Raw genomic sequence first — 23,894 nt, forward strand, 5'->3', positions numbered from 1 at the left:
AGTTCAGTAAGCGACCATGTCTCAAAAAATAAGATGCAAAAGCAATCAGTAAAAGTCAGTCCAACAACCTTTGGCCTCCAAACACATGTGTGCACTTGTGCATGCACACACAGTTTCAAAAAAGATTTACTATACAAATATTTCTCCAATTCTTGTCTCTTTTTTATCAGATGTTTATCCTAAGAGTTAGGAAATCTCACAGTGACAAGCACTTGTCTACCAAACACCAGGCTCTAGGTTCTACCCTAATATGAGGAACAGGGCTCGTATTAGTCTGTCATCAGACTCCTGGATTATTTTAGTCTGTGTTTTAGAATTACCTGGGAAAGGATTTTCTATAGGTATAGAGACCAGTTCATCCATGTGGTTTCTTATACTGAGACCCTTATCATGCAAAGCAATCAGATTTCCTTCTACAAATCACAACTTGCTGAGGAAAACGGTCTAAACAATTCAAAGATCTGGGGCTAAGGACATTAGAAATACATTAGCACATGCTTATATACATTCTGCCTTACCTGCACAACAGATACACAGCCAAATTCAGTACTGTGATCACAAAATCTTCTAAAAAAAATTCTGGACCTAATAAACACATTTTATAGATTAACATTTTTAATAACAAAGTAAACGTTACAAGGTTTTAAACTTACCTAGCCTCTGAGAAAATTCATAAAATTTCTTTAATTTGCCTACTAATGGCACAACAGCACCCCACGCCTTCTCTTGCAACTTTTCATCTGCTGGATGCTGGATTGCCTTCAAATCCAAGAAATAAATGTTAAGATTTGTAAAATCATAATAGTCTTTCTTATATTAAGGCAAAGTTTTACCAAATAAAGGAGATCCTGATATTTAAAATATAGATATAATGACAGATCCAGGAATTAAGTTTGGACTTTCTCAACTCCCAAAGTTTTTCCCCAATAGATGCAATATAATAATAAAATAAACACTACTTGTTAACATATTACTTCTTGGTGTCATTTAGATCCACAGAAGGAAAATATTTTATACTATTTCCTCTATTGCAGAGATACTCTTGGTATGTCTTCAAAAAGGAACAAAGTTAAGACAATAAATGAAGACACCAATCCTGGAAAAGGGCCAAGAAGTCGTAACTCAAATTGCACAGTCCACACCAGTTCTAAGAGACCTGGCCAACATGAACCCGAATCAACCCGAAAAATGCAACTTAGAAATACTGCAAATACTAATTGTTTAGAAATAAGATTATTTTCTGGATTACAAGTTTTCTAAGGCTTCCTGCCTGAGTAAGAGGACAGACAAGGCAGCTTCAGCTCTGAAGGGGAGGAAATCAAAACAGAGCTAGGGAGGGACCCCAAATACACAAACGTCTGTCAACACTAGTCCTTCAAATCATTATACAGTTTCTTCTTAGGATAGAGTATTCCTGTGGAATGAATTTTTTGACTTTTACCTTTCTTTTGCTTACAGATGCTTTCTTAATCCTTTACAAAACTCAATGCGGCTTTCCCTAACAACTTGCTTTGCCTTCTCTAACACTTTAAATAACCCAAATTCACTACCTGAAAGAAAAACATCTCTAACTATGGCAGGAGCTGCCTATAGGGTCACCAGAAGTGACAAGTTTTGTTTTCCACAAGGCACTAGTACTGAATATATCCACACAAAAACAAAAATCAAGAAAGCAAAATAAAAATAAACTCAGATTTTAAAATGTTGTGAATAAATTGAGTGCAAATAAATAAATGGGCTGTGTCTTAAGTAACTCGCTAATAAACACTGCTTTAGCATTTTCAATTTCAAGGTCCTATTATGTAGTCCAGACTGCCCAAGATCATCTTGGTGCTTTCTTTTAATTTCTTCCAGAAAGTTTAGGAGTTGAAAACTAGACTGGGAGAAGCCAGAAAGTCCTCTTCTTTTCTACAAGAGGAAAGCATAAATATTTCCCAAGGGAAAACATTTTCATGTGTGACCTTAACAAACAGAGATGGGCAGCCAGCACTTCCCTTTTATAATACCCTTCTGCCCATGGATCACTGCAACCACTTTTGAAATAAAGCCAACTGGTTTTTCAAATATAATACTTTCCATGACAAACAAGTCCAGAAAAATGATAAAGAGTAAGCCAAGGTGACACCCAGTCAATTCACCTTTACTGAAAAGTGCCTGTAATAATTGTAAACTTTACCTCTCGTATTTCGTGGCCAGCTCCTCTGTATGACTGCAAGTCCTCCAAGATGCCTTCTGCATCTTTTAATACTACATTCACCTGATTATATATTTCCTTTTCAGACTCTGTGGGCTGGGCATCTAAACAGCATGAAAGTACAAGAAAATTTACAGTGGCATAAATACTTTAGTACATGTATTAACTACAACAACCTAATTAACAACCAAAATTTCCAAAGATGAGTTACATTTTATGCAATGTTAATTTTGCACTTTTTAGAAGACAAAGTTAAGCTAATTTAAACTTATACAAATTATACAGAAGCAAGAGAAAAACAAATGTTACTACATAATATTTAGTTTAAGTTACAAATTATAACTTGGTACAATAAGCAAATCTGAGAATTTAAATTTAAATTGATATTACTTATAGTTTTGGTTTTTGTATATAGTCTTACTATATAGCACAGATTGGCTTTTACATATACCAGGCTGCCCTCAGACTTATAAATCTTCTGCGTCAGTCTGAGTGCTGGAATTATAAAAATGCACGAGCACGCCCAGCATCTGATATGCTTAATAATTACTTTTTGTGCTGCCTGCCTCACTGTCACTAACGATAGCAAATGAATGACCACTATTCTATTTTAATGCAGTAGAAAGGAAGCCTACCTACTAACGTCTACAGTTTAAAGGCTAACATTACCTTATTTTCCTATACAGATCATTTTACTTTCAACAACTGAGGACTGCTAGGGACCATTTGAAACTATCTGAACAACTGTGATCGTGTGAGGATGGAGAGCAGGCACTATGCTTAGGCCCGAGCTGTGGCAGTGTCGCTGACCTCTGCTGAGGAGTATGAAGGTCACGATTCCTGCACAGGAGTTTACACTACAGCACACTACAGAACTCCCAGGCAGCTGAGCTACAACATCAGCCTGAGCTGAGCTATAAGATCAGTGCTCAAATTCTGAAATGCCAAATCAAATACCTAGGACTGAGGAGGAAGAAAATGAAGGAATAATTAGTTATAAAAATCATACCAGGGATACAAAAATATGGGCACCTTTGCCATCAGTGGTGCTAACCAGAAAACATATGTTGATAAGAGACAAAATCTGGATTTCTCTCTGTCAGACAAAAGGTAACAGAAATCCCATTTTTATAGTATGGTCATTTGTTTCCTCTAAGGTCAAATCTTTTAAATATACTCCTTTCTATTTTGAGACAAAACTGCTCAAGCAGTTTTTCATAAGCCTTTTCAGCTAGATCACATTCAATCCTACAAATAAAATACATAAGACAAGGCTGTAAACTATGCTGGCAGAATTCCTCCATGCTAACATACTACTTGTGGGAGGAGGGAAACCACTCCAAATTTAAAAGATAAATTCAGACACTATTTACCAGTAATATGAAACTGGTCACTAGGTTTTGTATCTATTTATTCCTTTACTTAGAAAATTAAAAAGAAAAACTTCACACATGAGACTAAACGTAAAGACATCTTAAAATTTATCTTTATTTTATGCCTGGGGCGAGTAATGATTCAGTTCCCTCTGTTACCTGTCAACTCGTCAATAATACATAACACTTTTAAAATTAACAATCACAGTACCCAAGCTTGAATTCAATGGACATAAGACAGCACTAAAGAAGCAGTAAAGAAACATTCATGTGGAAAGTCAACTTTAAAAATGTGTTTGGATTTCATTCACTTATTTTAATTACTTTTAAAAAATAAAAATATAATTATTAAAAGGAGATTAAAATATTAAAACTGTGTCCAAAGCTACAGAAGTCCTAAAAGTAAATACTAAATTATAGATAAATGTCTGAAGTTTTTTTTTTTTAAAAAATCAGTTTGACATTTTAAGCAGTAATATTTTCACTTATAGCTAGACCATATTTTTCAAAGCAATAATTAGGCACAATACTTTTTAAAAAAAAAGCACAACATTGCCTTTATACTTACACCAGATACAGCATTGAGAAATACTTTGTACATGCAAAAATGAAAGTTCAGTACTTTCTCATGTGAATGTGGAAATTCAGACACAACATCAATAGACACATAGTTTGAAGTTATGAGGTGGGAATTCATGACAAAGGATAGTATTTTATGTATTACATATCAAAGGCATTTGTATCATTTGAAGACTAAAATATGTATTTTTGGTGTGGTCACTAGGCTAGTAACATAAAAATGTGACACTGAATTTACAGACAAATGAAACATTATCAAGTAGATTTAAATAGACCTTGTAAGTAGTTAATGACTAGCAAAGGTTTAATAAGTATCAAGCAATTTACAATAAAGGAGAAGATTCAAGTTTCCCTAAGAGGGGAAAACACCCAGCACCACACTGATCAAACATTTTTTAGACTGTCACAGGCAAGTCACACTTATAATTTTGAAAGCTGCTGAAGACTGCTGTAGAAATGGAGACGGACAGAAAAGAGCAGACAAGAGAAGCACTACTTTACTGAAAGCAAACCATGCAAAGGGTGAAATACTAGGAAGGGACAAAAAAATTGCAAAATAAAGCATTTCCTTTTTAAAAAAAAATGGCATTATATATAATGCGACCAAGACTTGTCACTTTGATTTTTCATAGCTTTACTTATCCAAGAATAAACACACTACATAGCCTGCTAACAAAACAATAACCATTTGAATGCAAAACAATGTACCTACTGAGGGAAGACATATTTATTACTCATCAGGCTTAAATGTATATCCTGCTATGTGGAAATTAAGGCATGTTCCAACTGTTCTTATTGTCTGAAGACAAAATTAAATATTTTAGTAATATCATACCAATTTCCTACTGGGTAGAGGAAGAATTCCCTAGAAGACTAGCAAAGAATCACTGAAAGTAATAACTAAATTTGGAGATAGTAGTTTTTTTAAAAAAAAAAAAAAAAAGAATCAAAAACTGAGCTATGAAAGGAGAAAGGTGTTAACACAATAATTACAATTGTGATAAAGAGCTTTCTGCTCCAACCCTAAGCTTATTCACTCAAGTAAATACCTCAACTCTATCTCCTTAAGTTCCATCAAGTTAGGGACCAAAATGTACACTGCACCCCATTGCACAGTATGTAAGCATAATCATAAATGAGTCTCCAGCTCTTAATTAAAGGAGGCCATTTAACATTTGGCCACAGATTAGTCTTCAATTTTTTTTAAATGCCACCAGAATAAAGATATTTCCTAGAATAAGGCAGAGCTACTGAAAATATGCAAGAGGTAACTGGAAAAAAATAACATTAGCCTTAAGAGTACCAAAAATTTTAAATAAGGAAGACAGGCAACACAAAAAGATGTGAAAAGTGTATGATTCAATGGGAAGGCACTAATGACAAGCAGAAAAAGTAGATTCCATTTCTCACAAATGACCATTTCTGCAAAAACTCTATTTTGATTTACCTTGATACATTTCTCACAAATGACCATTTCTGCAAAAACTCTATTTTGATTTACCTTGATACATAAGTCAAATTTAACAAATACTGAAAATCTAGATTGGGAATGGGCACAAAACCAAAAAGTCCCTTTTCTCCCACAAATCAGAATTTAGTGAAGCACTGACATAATGGTGCTAAAGATTCACTCTTAGCATGAGCTATAATAATAACCTTAGCAGTAGGTTACGCTAGGAACCACAAGCTATACAATGCTTCCACTTTTGTTTTCTTACTTTTAAATATGCTGTCATTAGCATATCTGCTGTCAAATATTGTGGAGCAATTCTGGGATTATTATCTTATAGAGCTCAAGAGGAATTCCTATATCTAAAGAATACGATGCTTCACTGAGCACAAATGGCATCTGTCTTAAAACCACTGTGCATGCTGCTGCTTCTTTCCACTGTCCTTCCCAAAGAAGCTGTAAATATTGGAATTCACCCTTTAACACCTAACTCCAACATCATCACCAGAAGTCTTCAAAAGTGGTGCCAAATTTACCAAATCTCACCTTCTGACCTACACTTGAGCATAAATTATGTAAATGAATGAAGCTGTGATTCTTCACTTTTATCTAAGTACTAGATAGACTAAGATCACCATGGAAGTGGTAAAAAAGTAACTTCTGCATACCTAGTACCTATTGACTGGTATACAAGAGGCTAGCTCCAAGTATACATGGACTGAAGTGTAAACCTGTAAAGGGGGTACAGGTTAAGGGAATAAACGACTTCACACAGTCTTCATTTGTATAGTAAATTATTACATATCACAAAATTATGTTTAAAATGCATGGGAATATATAACTTGATACATTCTGATGCCCAAAGCCAGACACACAATGGCATCCATTAACACCACTGTGAATATTGCTACTTTTTCCAGTGTCCTCACTAACTGAGAAGATATGTAAAATGACTGTTGTACAGTCCAACTCTGCAGATGTGTGGGGTTGGGTCCAACCACGAAGGATGACAGGAATATTAGACCTAAACTACTGCGGTGACCTGAATATTATTCCATATATAGAAAAAAAAAATGAAGCCTGGGACCAGAGAGATTGCTCAGAGGTTAAGAGCACTGGCTGCTCTTCCAGAGGTCCTGAGTTCAATTCCCATCTACTATATGGTGGCTCACAACCATCTATAATGAGATCTGGTGCCCTCTTCTGGCATACATGCAAACAGAACACTACACATAATAAAATCTTTGAAAGAAATAAAAACAATAATAAAAAGATAGCCCCAATTACTTATCAAATGTGACTTTATTAAAATAACAATGAGAACTGGCAAATCAACTATGTTTGACAACCTTGATTCTGGCATCTAATAGTTTAAAAGAGGAACCATCTAATGGATTAAGGATTCTATAGTAGATTAATGATAAAGTTCCCATGCTCAAAATCGCATATTTCTTTAAAAAGAAAATGGAGGAAAAAATGGGCAAAAACTTAAGAGATAAAATTAATAGCCCACAAGTGTCAGAAGTCAATAAAAATGCACCCGGGCATCTGAATTAGAAGTTGGGAGGAAATTCTAGTCTGTTACAGTGAGTGAGTCTTCATTGACCTTCTTTTACAGTATACCAGCAAATAGCAACCCAAAACTTCTATACTGGCTGTTAGAAGCAATGAACATTATATAAAATGTTCTAAGCTGGAGAGTTGACTCAGTGGTTAAGAACACTTACTGCTCTTCCAAAGGACCCAGGTTCAATTCCCAGCACCCACAAGGCGGCTCATAGCTATCTACAACTCCATTTCTGAAGGGAGGGGGCTGATGCCCTCTTCTTGTCCACACAGGCACTGCACACATGTGCACACACATAATGAAGGCAAAACACCCATGTGTAATACTAGCATTCTTAAATGTTTACTTTTACTTTTAAAGGGTCACACCACATAGTTTTATACTGATTATTTTGTTGTGACTTGAACCTTTCCTAGCGCTAAATTAGGTATTTATGTTTAAAATGTAAAGATAATGATGCAACCCCTGACCCCCACAAGTCAAGACCAAGTTCTTTTCAAGTTCTTCATTTAAATTCATGATTCACACTTTAACAAAACAGGATGCTAGCTTTATAAAAAGATCAAGTGCCAAGTCTTGAACAAGATCTTGACTAGATCAAAGCCAAGATTCTGCAAAACATTTGAGACAAAGGAAAAAAAAGACAGAAGAGTGGAAAAATAAAGAGAACAAAGTTTCAAACAGAGCAAATAAACTAATATAGCTTTAATGTAAGTTGCCTCATCTGGAAAAACAATCTATAAGTCAGCAGTCTGCTCAACATCCCCAAGCTGATTAAAATCCATGCTAAACATGCACTTAAAACAGCACTGTTAAATTGTTGAGAAGGGTCAAGAAAACTAATGTTCATCTAATGTATTTTCCTAAAATCCCAACAGTTTAATGGTCTTGATTTTGGCCTTCCTCCTTTACTAGCCTGTACAAAGTACCCAGACTGTAGCAGATTTTTGCGGAAACGTACTAAAAATAGAAAAATATCAGACTACAAAGTATTCTACAAAATGAAGATATGCTAGAAATCGGCATGTTCATATAAAGTAAACTGACTTAAAAGGATAGATGTGCTATGTGGGTCCATAAAATAGAATGAACTATATAAAAACTAAATTGAAGGTGAAAAATGACTCTCTTTCAAATGATCTGCTTTTCAAATCTTAAATTTTAAGTACTTAAAACCTGTTCAAATTTAAAGAATCACATGATTTAGTTATCTCTTCACCCTTTCCTAACAATTTTCTAATTATCAGTTAAAATAGCAAATTCACATTAAAACACCAATTTAAAGTCATTTTTCTCAATTTTATAGTCAGACAAGCTGAAGCAATAGCAACAGCCAAAAGCCAAAGCAGAGCATGCACAGAGCTCAATGACACTTACCTGCCACTCTTAGACCACATTACAGTAAGTCATGCAATACAGGACAGGACAGATACAAGGCAAATTACTTAAAGGTTTGTGAACCTATTATTTTTCTTTTTACTTAAATCAGAATAAAATTAATTCCTGAAATACACAAAATCATTTTAATGTCTTAAATTATTTGTAAAGACTAAATTTAGGTTCACACTTACCTTTTAATATTATGCCCATATCAGTGAATTCTGAATAGCCTTCATGAACAGATCCATGTTTATAATACTTTAAATATGCATATGGAGCAAACGAAATCATTTTTTCAACTGTAATACAATTTTTCTTCAAATACCGTTTTTATTAGTAGATATTAAGATAGCAGTTTTTTCCTTTTCAATTTTTTTCATAGTGTTTTCATTATCATATGCATTAAATAATAACATAACAGCTAATTGAGACAAAATCTTTTACGAAATTCAAATAGTTACTTTATTACTGTAATTTACTTTATGAAATCTGGTTCAGTTCTAGAAGGCATCAGAAGTTGAAGTCAAACAATTCACAGCTTGGTCATGCAAAGCAGTTAAAAAGATGGCAAAGTGGAAACAGTCATTAGTGCAAGACAAACGCAGTCTACTGCAGGCAAAGAGAAATAGATATAAAATCATCTTCTCACTTTCAAAATCAAGGAAAAAATTTGGCCCCTGCTCAAGGTCTGTGCATGTCAAAACTTTAAGAAGATTCCCCATGTTAAGGTACCTGTCAAGACAAGAATGAGAAAAGAGAAAATATCCCTTTATAAAAAAGAACAACTGAAATTGACTTAAAGAAAAATAGTAACAGGGAAAATGTTCATTAGGCCATGAATTCATCCTTCAGGTTACCCAGACTGTGCTCTGGCAGACAGCAAACCGGGTTCTCAAGGTGTTGATGTGTAGGACCTAGAGGTGAAATGTGGTTTTTTCCTGTACATAATGGCACAACTGTTGCTCTAATTCTTCTCAAATTTCTCCCAAGACAAGTTTCATTAATGGCCTTATAATGAAAAATTCTTTAAGTATTCCAATAGTGCTAATATTCTGAAAAAGAAATTTCCAATCAAAAATTATTTACAAATCACTAAGTATAGCAATGAAACAATTTATTTCAAGGCCAAATATTAGGAGGTTTGGCCAAAGCTCACCTTCACATCTCATTTTAAAATGTAAAACTTAACTTCCTGCGTTCCTAACCAAATTTGATTTGTAAAATTTGTGGAAGCTATTTAAAGTATTCATTTTAGATATGCAGCACAGATTTTATTTCTTAAAGCAAATTATTATAGGGTAAGTGAATAGACTTTGGCATAGTCACTAAAGCATACTATTAGAATATTCATCATAAGGCTACTTGTTTCATGGACTAATGAAAGGACAGCACTGGCTACAGACTCAACATGATTTTAGCAAATGAGAAACTAAAGAATTAAACATATGATGGTGATGTTTGCCTATAATTAAGGGGAAAAAAATCATGCAACCTTTGTTTGATCCCCGTGTTTAATTAACAAATATTCTGGCTGGCCTTCACTGTGGTGTGAGTATAATTAATCTTCCACCTTTACCATTATGCACCAGCTGTGAAGGGCTAAGGAGACTTACTTTCAAAGTCCAAGAAAAAATGTGCTGCATTGTGGTCTATGTCCCTGGTTAGCACCTTAATGAGATTACCCATGCCAGCAAACCTAAAAATAAAAATGGCAACATCATTTAGTTCCAGTAAAAGGCTGAAGCAGAGGCCTGGGGTTCAGCAAGGCTGGCTTGCTCATAGCTGCCAACAGGTGCAGGTTTACATGGTTCTCACACTGATAAGTTTATAGTTCCTGTCCCCCTGGTCCCACATATAAAAAAAGCAAAATGGGGAAAAGATATTTTTACAAATAACTTGCAATATTTGTACTTGATTAATATCTATGCTGATGCTCTTTTTAAAAACTTGAGGTACATATTCTAAATTTGAATTAACAGCAAAACTAGCTCTTTTTTACAAATATGTAACTATCCAGACAATTATTTTTAAATTAGTGAAGGTTTTGTCCTTCAAGTTGAATTAAATTCTACCGTAAATACAAAGAAGACAGTATTCATGAATAAACCACATTTAACCATTAAATTATAGAAGGCTATCAATTAATTTATCCCTTAAAATGACTGTGTAAATCACAACTTTATTATTGACTCTTAACTGAACATTAGGTTATATGCATGATATGTGACTGAAAGTTAACCCAGCAAACACCACATACATAACTAGCAATTGTTCCCACTTAGTAAATATGCAGACAAATTTTAGCAATAAAACACTGGCATAAATCTTGCCCAAGGATTTGCTATGGCTCTGTAAAGGTGAAAAGTGGTGTCAGGAAACCAGGCACCAACCTGGAAGCTAGAGTAAACAGGGACGGCAAACAGACAGCACTGTCAGACCACTCAGACCCCTACTCCTTCCCCTCCACTCAACTGCACAGACAGTACTTACATGAAACAAAAATGAAAAGTAGTGACATGTTTTTAGCAGGAAAGAAGACACCTTATTACTAACTCCCATTAAAACCACTAAGAACTGGAACTTTAATGCCTAACCTGACTCTTACCTACTCTCAACACTGGTTTGTGTCCCCGTCAGCTTCTCAGGAAGGAAACAGACAAATGTAACAGTTTCTTATTAGAGGTCAAAATCAGTAAGAACAAAACAAATTTTGTATAAAATGCTAAAATATACTACGTACTAAACTAGGTTGGTGTAGGCGGTCCTTCTGTCTATGTGTTGCTTTCATTAGTTAATAAAGGAACTGCTTTGGGCCTATAACAGAGCTATAGGGGAACACAGCTAGGGGGGTAAACTAAATGGAATGCTGGGAAGAAAGTGGGGAAGCCATGGATCTTCCACCTGAGACAGACGCCACTTAGAATCTTTGCCGGTAAGCCACTGCCACATGGCGATATACAAATTAATAAAAATGGGTTAAATTAATATAAGATTTAGCCAATAAGAAGCTAGAGCTAATGGGCCAATCAGTGTTTTAATTAATACAACTTCTGTGTGATTATTTTGGTTCTGGGCACCTGGGACAAACAAGCAGGCCCTCCTCCAACACTAGGTTTTATTTCTTTCAAATAACATTTCTTCCAAATCATCTTCAATAATGTTTGTGTGTATGCATGTGTGCTTGTCTGTGCGCGCACACACACACACACACACACACACACACACACACACACGCCCACGAAGGTCAAAGGTTGGTGCTGAGTGTCTTCTTCAATGGCTCTCTACCTTTTGGTATGTTGAGACTGGGTCTTTCACTGAACCCAGAGCTCCCTATTCAGTAAGGCTGGCTGGCCAATAAGCTCCACAGACCTACCTATTCCTATCTCCCCAGTATAGAAACTCCAGATGCATACTTTTGCAGCCAGCTTTTATGTGAATGCCAGGGTTCAAACTCACCTTTAAAAGGCAAGCATTTTTACCAAATGAACCATATCCCCAGCTCTATTCTTTAATTTATACTACTATTTCTATTACACTGAACTTCCTATTCAATAATGTTCAGCTTTCTGATTTTGCATTGTTTCATGCAAATGGATTCAGTGAATTAGAAGAAAACATTTAATAGTAATTATCTTATACACTGTAAAAAGTTTAAGACCAAACTGTTTGCTTTTGAGAGAAAATCTCACTATGTAGTCCTGGCTGCCTCAAATTTACTATGTAGACCAGGATAGCCTTACATTCTAATACCAAGTATATCCAAGAAAAGGGTAAGCATTTTTCCTAAATCATCAAATCCAAATTACCTCAAACTGGTCGAGAGGAAGAGGTGGGAGAAGAAGAAAAAGAAGGGGTAAAAAGTGGCTCTGTTCCTTTTGACACAAAAGAGCAGTGGTGGTTTAATTGAGAATGTCCCCAAAAGGCTTAGATATTTGAATACTTACTTGTTCCCTGTTGGTGATGCTTTCAGGATAGGTTTAGGAAATACACCCTTACAAGAAGTATGTCAATGATGGTGGACTTTGAAGTATGAAAAGTCAAACACCATTCCCAGTTTGCTGTCTCTGCTTCCTACTTCCAATCCTAACTAATACAAAGTTCTTCAAGTTATCAAGGGATTTCAAAAGTTTTAAGTAGAAAAAAGCCCATCTCTAGCACTCTTGCCAAGAATGTTGTCAAATGCCATTTTAACATCGGTTTTTCTGACACACCACCATTATAGAACCGGAGAGGGAAAGAAGGAAGCAATTCAGTTTCATTACTTTTATTGTACATGTATACCATGACATCTGCAGGGAAAATGTTTTCCTGTGTCCTCTTCTATAAATCTGATCGTTTCCAGCCACCACACCCTAATGTGGGCATATACTCTTCACCATTGCTATAAATCGGGTCTTGACCTACTCATTCCCAGTATAATGAGGAATATGGTCCTTTCATCTCAATAGAAATGCTTACTTTAAAAAAAAATGACTGCTTATCTGGTATGGTGGTCCTCAACCTTGGTAATACTTGGATGAGTTTTCTTTAGTTAATGAGGACATTTAGTAAATGTGAGGCCATCTCACACTTTTGCATCTTTAACAACATCCCACTAGAAAACAGTAGCAAAGTAAATGCTCACAAACACACAATGTGGTGATCAAAACTGCCCCCCCCCCATATCTTCTCAGAGCAAAATTATCTCTGGGAAAGAATAACTGATTTATTAGCACATGCTGCCTGCCCAATGCCCATTCACTGTGGATGGCTAAGGCTGTTTCCAAATAGTGACAAGTGTTTCTCAGGAAGCAAAAGTACTGCTGGTTGACAACTGCAGCTTTCAATATATAATTATAAACACCAAATTGTCCTCAGAATACCTATCCCCAAGGGACTACTCCACATATTTTGACAAAAACAAAACAAAAACAAAAAACACTCCTAAAACATCTGACCCATTCTTTCATGCAAGAAATGACCTTACTGAAACTCATTGAGTCACCTGTGGGGGCTAGCCATGTTAAGCTAAGTATGGGCAGGTCACCCAAAAGAAATTCTTTACTTCCAATCATTATCTCCTGGGACTCTGGTCATCAATGAAAAGAAATTAAATGGACGCCTGAGTCTCAGTAGTTTACCCTGAGGCAATGTCTGGCTGCAGGAGGAACCACAAACTGAGATTACCGACCTCCACCCAAGAACAGACCATTCAAAGGAAATGCCTGGTATTCCAACGGCTGTAGATAAGAACACCTGCCAGAACACACTCAACAGGACATCCTAGACAAATGTTAGCCAATCAGGGGTTTTAAAACCTCAGAAACCCCTCACCCCCGCCTTTACTATATAAAGCCTTATTTTAATTGAGCTCAAAGCTCTCCAGTTATTCCAATACATTGGACATGCGGAGAGACTGAGTTTGCAAACTTGATTAAAATAAAGGCTCCTTGCTTTTTTTTTTAAAAAAAGAAATGACCTTACTCTATTTTTCACATACAAAATGCAAATGTCTCCTGCCCATTATTGAAGGGGTGGAGCCAGTGGATCCCAGGAGTTTGATGGCCAAACAGAGTAAGAAGAATGGTAAACTATATAGGATTCCCATGAGAAACTTTGTCAAAAACTAAGTAGGAGAGAGATAAGGGAAGACACCCAATGTCTCCCTGTTTTTCCCATGTGCGCACACAGGTATTCCCACCTCTGCACACACACCTGAATACACACCACACTTTGTGATATCACAAATATTAACAATAAGTATCCTTAGCTTAAATTTCTAGCCTTTCTTCCCAGTACAGCTATGCTTTAAGGGAATAACTTCTAAAATGAGGCAAAGCTATCCAAGTCCACTTGCTTTATTTGAAACCTCAGGCTCCTCCCTTTGCACCTACTCCTTCTGAAGACTGGCTCTGCACAGCTCAGCACATTCTGTCTGCTCCAGTGCTGCACAGCGCTTCACTTCCTGTCATCTTCACAACTTGGTTGGTAAGTACACTGTCTGCCATCAGCCTTCTCTACTTTTTCAACTCCCAATCTTCCAATCGATTCCTATCTGCCTCTTACACCTACCATTACATCAAAGCTGTCTCTATCAGAAGCAGCTGTCATAATGACACTATCAATACACTTTTTGTCACTAGTTTAATGGGTATTAGGCTTGCTGCTCCTTTATCCTGGTCCTTGACACTACTGCTTCTTACTAGGATTATTTCAAAGAGACTATGTGGCCACCCTGCTTTTACTCTTTTCTCCTCTGACAATTTCTGATTATAAGATAAACTGGTCTTTTAAAACACATCTAAATCAGACTGTGGTCTTTCTCTTTATAAAAACCACACAATCGCTTCCTGTCATAATATAAAATCTAAACCCTTATCAAGTCCTATAGAACACTGTGATGGAAGCTATAGTGATGTATCAGTGGTTAAGAACACTGATTTCTCTTTCAGAGTGCCCAGGTTCAATTCACAGCACCTGGCAGCTTACAACAAAGTACTAAGTGTCCATTGTAAAAGAGTAATCTCTCACCCTGAATTATCAGCACATGCCAAGATCAAAAAATTTAAAATTTTAGTATAGTAAAAGTTGAGTTTTAGTATGGAGAAAGCTGAATTTTTATCCCGAGACTCTCACAATATGTGACTCATTTCAAGTGAGTTTACTGGTAAAACTGCACCTCCACTGTTTAAGCTACAGGACACGTGCTACATTTCTACTATGATGACATCTTTCAACTTTAAATTTTAAAACGAAGACACTTAATTCAACTATATAAATTTACTCATAACGATATGAAGTCATGTATAAGAAATATAATAAACTGAGAGATAAGTGCATGGAAATAGAAGTGACCCACAACCATGATATATCGATTTTCATAGCATTTGAGTTTGACTGGACAGGCCTTCAGCCATTCCAGCTAACAAAGAACATGGAGGTAAGCATATGAGGTTATTCAGAATGCTGTGTCAGATTCCTCCTGAAAACCATAATATTCAGAATTCACTTTCTTAAACTTAACACTTTCTGAAATTCCTAACAGTAATAATTACATTAACTAAATTTCTTTTCATGAACTCAAAAGGGTGGTTAATTTATTACTACTCATATCATGAATAATATTCTGTCCTATGTAAGAATGAAAATGTCACCCTTGATTTTCTTTAAGTATTTTGCTTTGAATTATGGTTTCCTTCATATACTGTGTTGTAAAATAAATACACGCCAATAGTTTTAATGATGATTAATCTGGAAACACGCTATTTTAAGATAATTTTATTCTAGTATATATTCCAAAATTTTCTACACTGATGTAAAGACAAAAGAGCAATGGAAATGCTGCTGATGGACGTGTAAACTGGGATGGCTATTTTGAGAAAGAGTTTGGTGCTCAATATAAAAGTTCATGTGTTATATGTACCCAGAGAATTATAATACAGCACAAATAAACTAACTCTAGCTACAAACTTCTTACTTAGATGAATGAGAAACAACACCATGGAAAATTGATCAGTTAACTCCATGTGACAATATTAATAGATATGACATACAGTACCTGTTTGCGGGGATAAACATAACACTAGACAACTCAAAAGGTTCCAATAACGTTCTAGTTCCTCAATTATTGGTAGATTCAGGGATCTCTTATTTTTAGATTTATAATACACAAATAATGTATTTTTTGTATTTGCAAATAACTAAAAACATTTTAGAATATGGTCAGTCATTACAGGGCACACAGGTTTCATTCCTGTATGCTTAACTAAAAAGCTTAGATTAGAATTCAGGCACCAACCCAATTCTCAACATTTATTTAACAAATAATACATGATTTATTTTAATGATTTAGCATTATGCAAAGACCCAAATGGTTCTATATGTAGTGGTGCATAATGTCTATTAGTGATGGTGACTAATTAAAATCTAGTACTGAGGAATTCAAGAGACAAATAGAGATAGCAGACTGACTGTGAATTGAATAAAGGATCTAGTCCAGTCTCAGTAAGGATGATTTAAGACTACCCAGAGAGAATAAGTTTTAATTCTTTGTTATTTATTTCAACTGAGAAGTAACTGGAAAAAATACAGTAATATTCATATACTCTACCACCCAGATTAAAACTGTAACATAACTTGCATTTTACTATTAAAAGTATGTACCTTCCAAAAACAAAAAACAAACCAGGTGGTGGTGGTACACTCCTTTAATCCTAGCACTCAGGAGGCAGAGGCAGGTAGATCTCTGTAAGTGAGGCCAGCCTGGTCTACAAGAGCTAGTTCCAGGACAGATAGGGCTACACAGAGAAATCCTGCCTTAAAACCTCCTCCCCAAATTTAAGAACAAAACAAAACAAAACTGTGCCTCTTTTTGTATTTACAGGCCATCCATCTGTACTAATGGGGCTGAGAATTACACGCTGTACTGCCTCTATGGCTTTTTTTAATCACCAGTGTTGACAATCTGTGTCAACACTAGTCAAATCCCTCCTAGCCCAGTTTCTGCTAAGTTATGCCAATGGAAAGCAATGGTGAATAAAGAGAAGACGGGGGGGGGGGGGGGGAAGTGCCCAGTTGGGTCAGGTTAGCAATTGCTCAATAGTGTGAATAGGATGATGGCAGCAGACTGTCTTTAAGTTTTCCTTTTTCTGTAGGCTGAAGCAATAATGAAGACTTAACCTACAGCTTTGTGTATGCTAGGCAAAATCTCTACCATTGAGTTTTCTCCCTAGTGCTCTTGTTATCTGGGTGAGAAAGGGTGTCATTAATTTGCCAAACCTGGTCTTGAACTTGTGATCCCCCTGCCTTGGCTTCCTAAATAGCTGGGATTAAAGGCCTGCACCACCAGGCTTGGCTTTCTTTTCTTTTTTTTTTTTCACTACTCGTATTTCATGTCTTTCTTAGACTCTTCCAGTACTTCTAATACTTTTGGAATCATTCATGTATGTATGTATATACATATATGTATGTTTTCCAGGTTGATCTGATTTTCTTAACTCAATGCTAACTGGTCTACCGCCATCTTTCTCTCCAATTGAAGTTTTAAAATTCTAAATATGGAGTTCTGCAATATTAGTTTTTGATGCATACATTCAAGGGAAATCTTCCTCATTTAGTCTAACTTTTCTCAACTTTGTTTATAGTAACTGCTCAATTTATCACCTTTTCTTTGTGCTCAGTGCTTATTATTTAAGTAGTATCTCTTCAGAATTACCTCAACTATTTTTGACCTTTAATTCTCCATGTGACTGTCAAATTCTATAAAAATTCTGAAATGGGCTGGGGAGATATCAGTCAATGAAGTGCTTGCCACACAAGCATAAGGACCTCAGTTTGAACCTGTAGTTGTTTGAATAAGAATGGACACTATACACTCTTACATTTTAATGCTTAGGAAGTAGCATTAGGAGGTGTGGCCTTGTTGGAAGAAGTATGCCACTGGTGGTGGGCTTTCCAGTGTTACTCGCTCTGTTCTTGCTATCTGGATGTAGAGGTCTCAGCTACCTCTCCAGCACTATGCCTGCGTGCTGCCATACTTCCCATTACCATGATGATAATGGAAACCTCTGAAAGTAAGTAATCCCCAGTTAAATGTTCTGTTGCTTTTATTTTTTTTTAAGTAAGAGTTGCCATAGACATGGCAACTTCTCACAGCACTAGGACACTGACTAGGACAGATCCCCAGAAACCATGTACAAAAGCTGGGCACAGTAGAGAAAGGCAGATCTGTGGGACTCTGCCAGTACAGCCTGTATCAAGTTTCAGGCCAATAAGATTCTGTTCTAAAATTCAAAGTGGATGGTATCTGAAGATGAACTCTGGCCTCTGTGTATACCTATATGAACATGCATCAATACTTACTGACAAAGTCATCCCTTCATCCTTTCTATTTCCACCCCTACAAACTTCTAGATACTGTGATTATATTCAATATACTTCAGTGAGGCAGTACTGTCATCTTACAATGTTAACCACACTGTCACCTAATCTATGGCTATAGTAAATTCATTTTCTACTGCTACACCGTTTTTAATTCTCCAGGAAAAAACTATTTTTAAAGTGTCTATGGTGTATGCTTAGATTCAGTAAACATTTTTTGTTCTTTGATATATTCTGCTTGCTGAGACAGGGTCTCTAGATAGAAAAGCTGGCCTCTAACTCAGCATACTCCTCCTCTAGTCTCCTGAAGGATGAGATTACAAGTGTGAATTATCATGCCTGGCTCTAGATTTGGCTTACTAATATTCTACTTTAGATTGAAAGTAAGATTGGTCTATAATTTCTCTCTCTGCATTTGAATAGCATTTTAATCAAGGCTATTTTATATAAAAGTTCTCTGTACTCTTTAGAGTAGATTATAAAGTATAAAACCTGTTAGTTCTTCAACATGATTCACAGCAAATTTGGCCACAACTGTACAAGTGTTCACCCTTTTCATGTTTCAAGCAACTATATAGCAGACATACTCTTACAGTCAATTTCAATAAATATTTTTGAATTCATGAACTTTTTGATGAGTATGTCAAGAAAACTTAATCATCAAGAAAGCAAATACCTAAATGATGGTCATCCCATAAAACAAAGTACAAATTTATAAGTTAGGGGATAAGTTTATTGACTGTATTACCTATGAAATTATAATTCCAAAATAAACACCACAAAGATTAATGAAATCAAGAGTGAGGCTGGAAGGCAAATCTTTATTGCTAAGATACTAAGCTGACACAGACTGCAACATTTTCCCATGAAACTCTTTACCATCATGAACACATCTTCTTCAATGATGCTCATTGTTTGTAAACATGTTAGAGCAAGGGCTAAAATCCTCAAGACCAACATTATCAAAAATAGCATTATGTTTTAGTTTTTGCACGGAGACTAAGGTCTACAGAGAATTACAATTCTACACTATACTCTAAGATTTCTTTGGAAAAAGGAGGGAGGAGCTAGGAATCTGTCAAAATTTCCTAAGCAGGAATGAAAGTCCAGTGCTAGTGATCTCACTAGGACTGAAACACTGACTTTGAAACTTGAGCTTCCACTGTCTTCTCTTAATTTCAGTTAAAGATAAAGTACTCTCCTAACTCAGCTGTCCCTTCTTTTCTATGTAGACTGAGGGCTCTTGCTTTAATGTTCCTGTAAAAAGTAAGACATCATGTCAAATAGTTTTACATTAATTTGATTACCAATAAATACGAAAATCTTATACCAGGGAAGAAACCATCCAGGCTAAAATGGAAAGATCACTGCTACTTTTACCGTAGTCTGAATTTCCCCTATAATATTCAAGTAGATATCCAGCTAAACCTAAATTTTCGATTTTAGACAATTTTTAGGGGAAAAAATATAGCCATTCACTGAATACACAATATGATATAAATGCTGGCCTCAGGAATCCCAGAATCTGTATACTGAACTTAAATCCCTCATGTGTTAATTTCACTCCAATTGTTCCAAATCTATAACCAAATATAAACAATCCTCATAACTACTGAACAGCCCTTTAAGTATCTTCAAATATGTGAAATGGAAGTTGAAAGACTGTTATCCATTAGATTATTACACATATATTCACAGGGGTAAAACTTATAGATATCTCCTAACTAGTAATTATGATGGTTGGCTTTTTAAAGAGCAAAGCTTGTATGTTTAGAAGACACTTACCATAAAGAGCTTCTTTACCACTGTAGACTAAAGGAACAATGGCAGGCAATCTTTCCATGGTGTGACTATTAATTGTTTTACCCAATGTGTCCTTTAGATGACACAGGTACTTTATCTACTAAATGCAGGTATAATGAAAGAAATTCAAAACTAATTAAAAAAACCCTTCAGCAGGAAGATGTTTTGCAAAAATGACTGTCACAGGACATAGGAACTAGAAAGTCCTTACCTAGTACTCAGAGATCTTTCCTAGGTCTGGCATAATCAAGGAAGTTAGCACAGTGAAATGGTTTCCCCTGTTGTTACACCTAAAGCTTAAAAATCATTCTCCAACATATAACTCCTCCAGGCTCATCATAATCAAACAAAATACAAAAACAAAAAGCATTTTTTCTCTGCTCAGGAATATAATCTTTAAGATATGTACCTGAATAATCTTCTACACTTATGCATCATTACCTTTTATAATGCCAATAAGACTCTGACAGAGGCCATTCATTATATTTTGCCAAGAAGGTGGTAATACAAAAAATGCATTTTTAAAACTGTATCTTCTTAAAAAAATACTGTTTTACTTCATTTGAAGAGTATAAACAAACGCCTGGGTAAATTTTATTTTATTTGAGGCAGGATTCAATATGTAGCCCAGATGAGCCTCAAACTCCAAAGCATTTAAAGTAACAATGTAAATTTACTGGTGGTTTAGTTTGTCTTTTTTAAAGGCAGATTTATTTACACACAATTTTTTTTTTTTTTGGTTTTTCGAGACAGGGTTTCTCTGTGGTTTGGAGCCTGTCCTGGAACTAGCTCTTGTAGACCAGGCTGGTCTCGAACACACAATTTTTTTTTTAAAAAAGTATTTGCCTTTTTTTCCCCTCGAAATAGGGTTTCTCTGTAGCTTTGGAGCCTGTCCTGGAACCCGCTCTGTAGACCAGGCTGGCCTTGAACTCACAGAGATCCACCTGCCTTTGCCTCCCAAGTACTGGGATTAAAAGCATGTGCCACCACCACCCAGCAAAAAAGTATTTCCTTAGTAAAATAAAATTTTAAATGGTCTAAAGCCATTACAAGATCAAATGTATTAAGCATACATCATAAAAACTTAACAAAGATTGCTATTACAGATTATATAGCTTTTAAAATTTCATAAGCATAAGTGAGAAATATTTATATAAGCCAAAATTGAACTCACTTATTGCTTTAATATTTCTACCATTATGTCAAAAGTTGCTGGTAGGGATAAAAGAGAAAAGAACACAAATGAGAAAGGATAAAAAACATGCACACAAAGGGTGTGTGAAATGATGAGGAAAAACTCAACTCCTGAATCTTATGAAAGGGAACTAAGAACTATAGAAATTCAGTGATTTAGGCCAAACCAACAATTTGTGGAACAGTAACGTTTCCTTTAAAAAACCTGAAACTGCAGTTTGGGGGAACATCTTTAAAATGGAGTACTAAGGCCAGAGCACACTTATAAAAAGAACTCAGTATCTCCACAACACAAATAAAGTCAAATACCCAATCCTGGCCCCTTCAAAACCAATGCCGGTGGTGCTTTTGTAATCAAGCAAACTGCCATAGACCTGCCATTCCCTTAAATGCCTACCAAATGCTCTTTTCCAGAAATTACTGTTTCTGTTGTTACTTTTAACATTTTAAAAACATGTTTACTTAATCATCACTATTTATTTAGTATGTATGTGTACATGTACATATGCATGTTTGAATGTATACCTTAAAGTCAGAAGACAACTTGACGCAATCAGTCGTCTGCTTCCCCTACCAGGTTCTGGGACTCCAACTCATGGGAAGTATTTTCTTTCACCTGCTGTGCCATCTCACTAAAATCTTTCAACACTTTTTTTTAAAGGACTAAAACTAACAAGACAGAATTCTTATTTAAGATAATGTATAAAAGCATCCTCCTTTCTAGTTCCCAGTACAGAGGTACTTCTATCCATCAATTTTACAGCTTACAGATAAACAACAGAGAAAGGAATCCGAAGAAAAACATACATCTCTCCTACTAGAGTTGTAAGTAAAAGTTTTTAATAGTTCACATGTTCACCATTACTCCCTATTCTAAGCCAGAAATCATAGTATTATCTAAACACACTTTTAGTAATTCAGTATAAAAAGAATTTCCCTAAATTAAATTTATTCAATATAGTTTATATTTAAATAATTTTCACTTATGTTTCAATAATCATTTCTTCCAAAGACATATTTACCTTCAGCCAGTGCTGGTGATTCTGTCCTTGTCCTTCTATCTGTTTAAAGAAAAAAAGGGAAGAGAGTCTAAAACATCATTTTACTTTCAAATAAGTCACTACAGCTAACTTCAACCATAAGTACCCCGAGTTCCCCACACCCACATAAAGAGTGGAGCATGGCAGTACATCCCTTATCACCCAGAATAAGAAGAGAGGGAACACAGAGACACATTCCCCCAAGATCACCAGCCAGCCTACACAAAATAGACCCGCTCTCTCACCCCCCCACATACACACACACACACACACACACACACACACACACCCCACACAAAGTGAAGGCTAAGGAAAATATCCAACTTTGACCTCTGGCCTTCACATATGAACACACAACCAGCTACACAAACAAGCACATATATTACATATATACACCACACCCTCACAAATGCTGTTTATACATGTATTTCCTTAGATGAATCTAAAAACTCTTTATGAAGGACCTACCTCGAGTAAAATATCATATTAGCCCTACAAGAACACCAACAAATGGTAAAACAACAAGGATGCAGAATTCAAGACATTCAGAAACAAACAGTAACCCAAGAAGATGACTCATCGCTGCGTAAGAAAAGGTTAACAAGAGAAAGACAATTGGCAATTTTCTGTATCCTTATCACAGGGGCCGAAGGGATCTATTTCTATCTTCTTACCAAGGCTGAAGTTCACCTGGTGACAAAATCTTCAATGCCAGTCTTATGTGAGGTGCTAAAACTCACATTCTATGGTAACAGCCCATCATTTGCTACTGGCAGATTTGAGAAAACCAAAGTAAGCCACAGAGTGCTTTTCAACACGGGTTCTACTAGTTCCAAATGACTTAGTTATCATTTTGTGACTAAGAACACCTTTAAGATAACCATTGCAGCCGGGCGGTGGTGGCGCACGCCTTTAATCCCAGCACTCGGGAGGCAGAGGCAGGCGGATCTCTGTGAGTTCGAGGCCAGCCCGGTCTACAAGAGCTAGTTCCAGGACAGGCTCTAAAAAAAAAAAAAAAAAAAAAACTACAGAGAAACCCTGTCTTGAAAAAACCAAAAAAAAAAAAAAAAAAAAAGAAAAAAAAAAAGATAACCATTGCAACTAAACAGCTCACATATAAAATTATCTGACTAATAGAACTACTCACTTTTATGTGAAAATTTCTTTCCTTAATTATTTATTCTGTAACTCAGGAGTCCTGGGTTAAACAAACACAATTTCCATGTATTAATACTGGGTAGCACCTTGGCACTTATTTTCCCAGATGGCAAATGATCTTATGCTTAACACTGTCCTCCAAAGGCTGAAATGTGTCTCTGACATTTTATTTTCATGAGTCAATAAACAGAAGCAATAAAGTCCATTCATCCAAATCCTCCAGATCAGTTTTGTTTGCCCCCACTTTTTTTTAAGGGCAGGGGTAGGAAAGAGAAGGTCTTCTCCAAGGAACACAGGA

General features: G+C 35.8%; 1 protein-coding gene across 5 annotated transcripts in view; it reads right to left on the reverse strand.

Moving 5' to 3' along the window:
* Cyrib (CYFIP related Rac1 interactor B) overlaps positions 1–23,894 on the reverse strand; it is an 86,796-nt gene that overhangs the window by 16,028 nt on the left and 46,874 nt on the right. For 2 of the 5 annotated variants that reach the window (XM_038342037.2, XM_038342035.2), the window contains exons 2-5: positions 22,421–22,459; positions 9,193–9,275; positions 2,177–2,298; positions 654–759 (exon numbers count right to left, since the gene is read on the reverse strand). In XM_038342037.2, the coding sequence (XP_038197965.1) occupies positions 654–759; positions 2,177–2,298; positions 9,193–9,265 (301 nt within the window). In that variant the 5' untranslated portion in view covers positions 9,266–9,275; positions 22,421–22,459. Of the gene's footprint in view, positions 1–518; positions 613–653; positions 760–2,176; positions 2,299–9,192; positions 9,276–10,156; positions 10,240–22,420; positions 22,460–23,894 lie in introns of those variants that run through there. The other 3 variants (XM_042055665.1, XM_038342039.2, XM_038342040.2) reach the window with 3 other exon arrangements.

Source organism: Arvicola amphibius, chromosome 9 (genome assembly GCF_903992535.2).
Source record: "Arvicola amphibius chromosome 9, mArvAmp1.2, whole genome shotgun sequence".
Lineage (NCBI taxonomy): Eukaryota > Metazoa > Chordata > Mammalia > Rodentia > Cricetidae > Arvicola > Arvicola amphibius.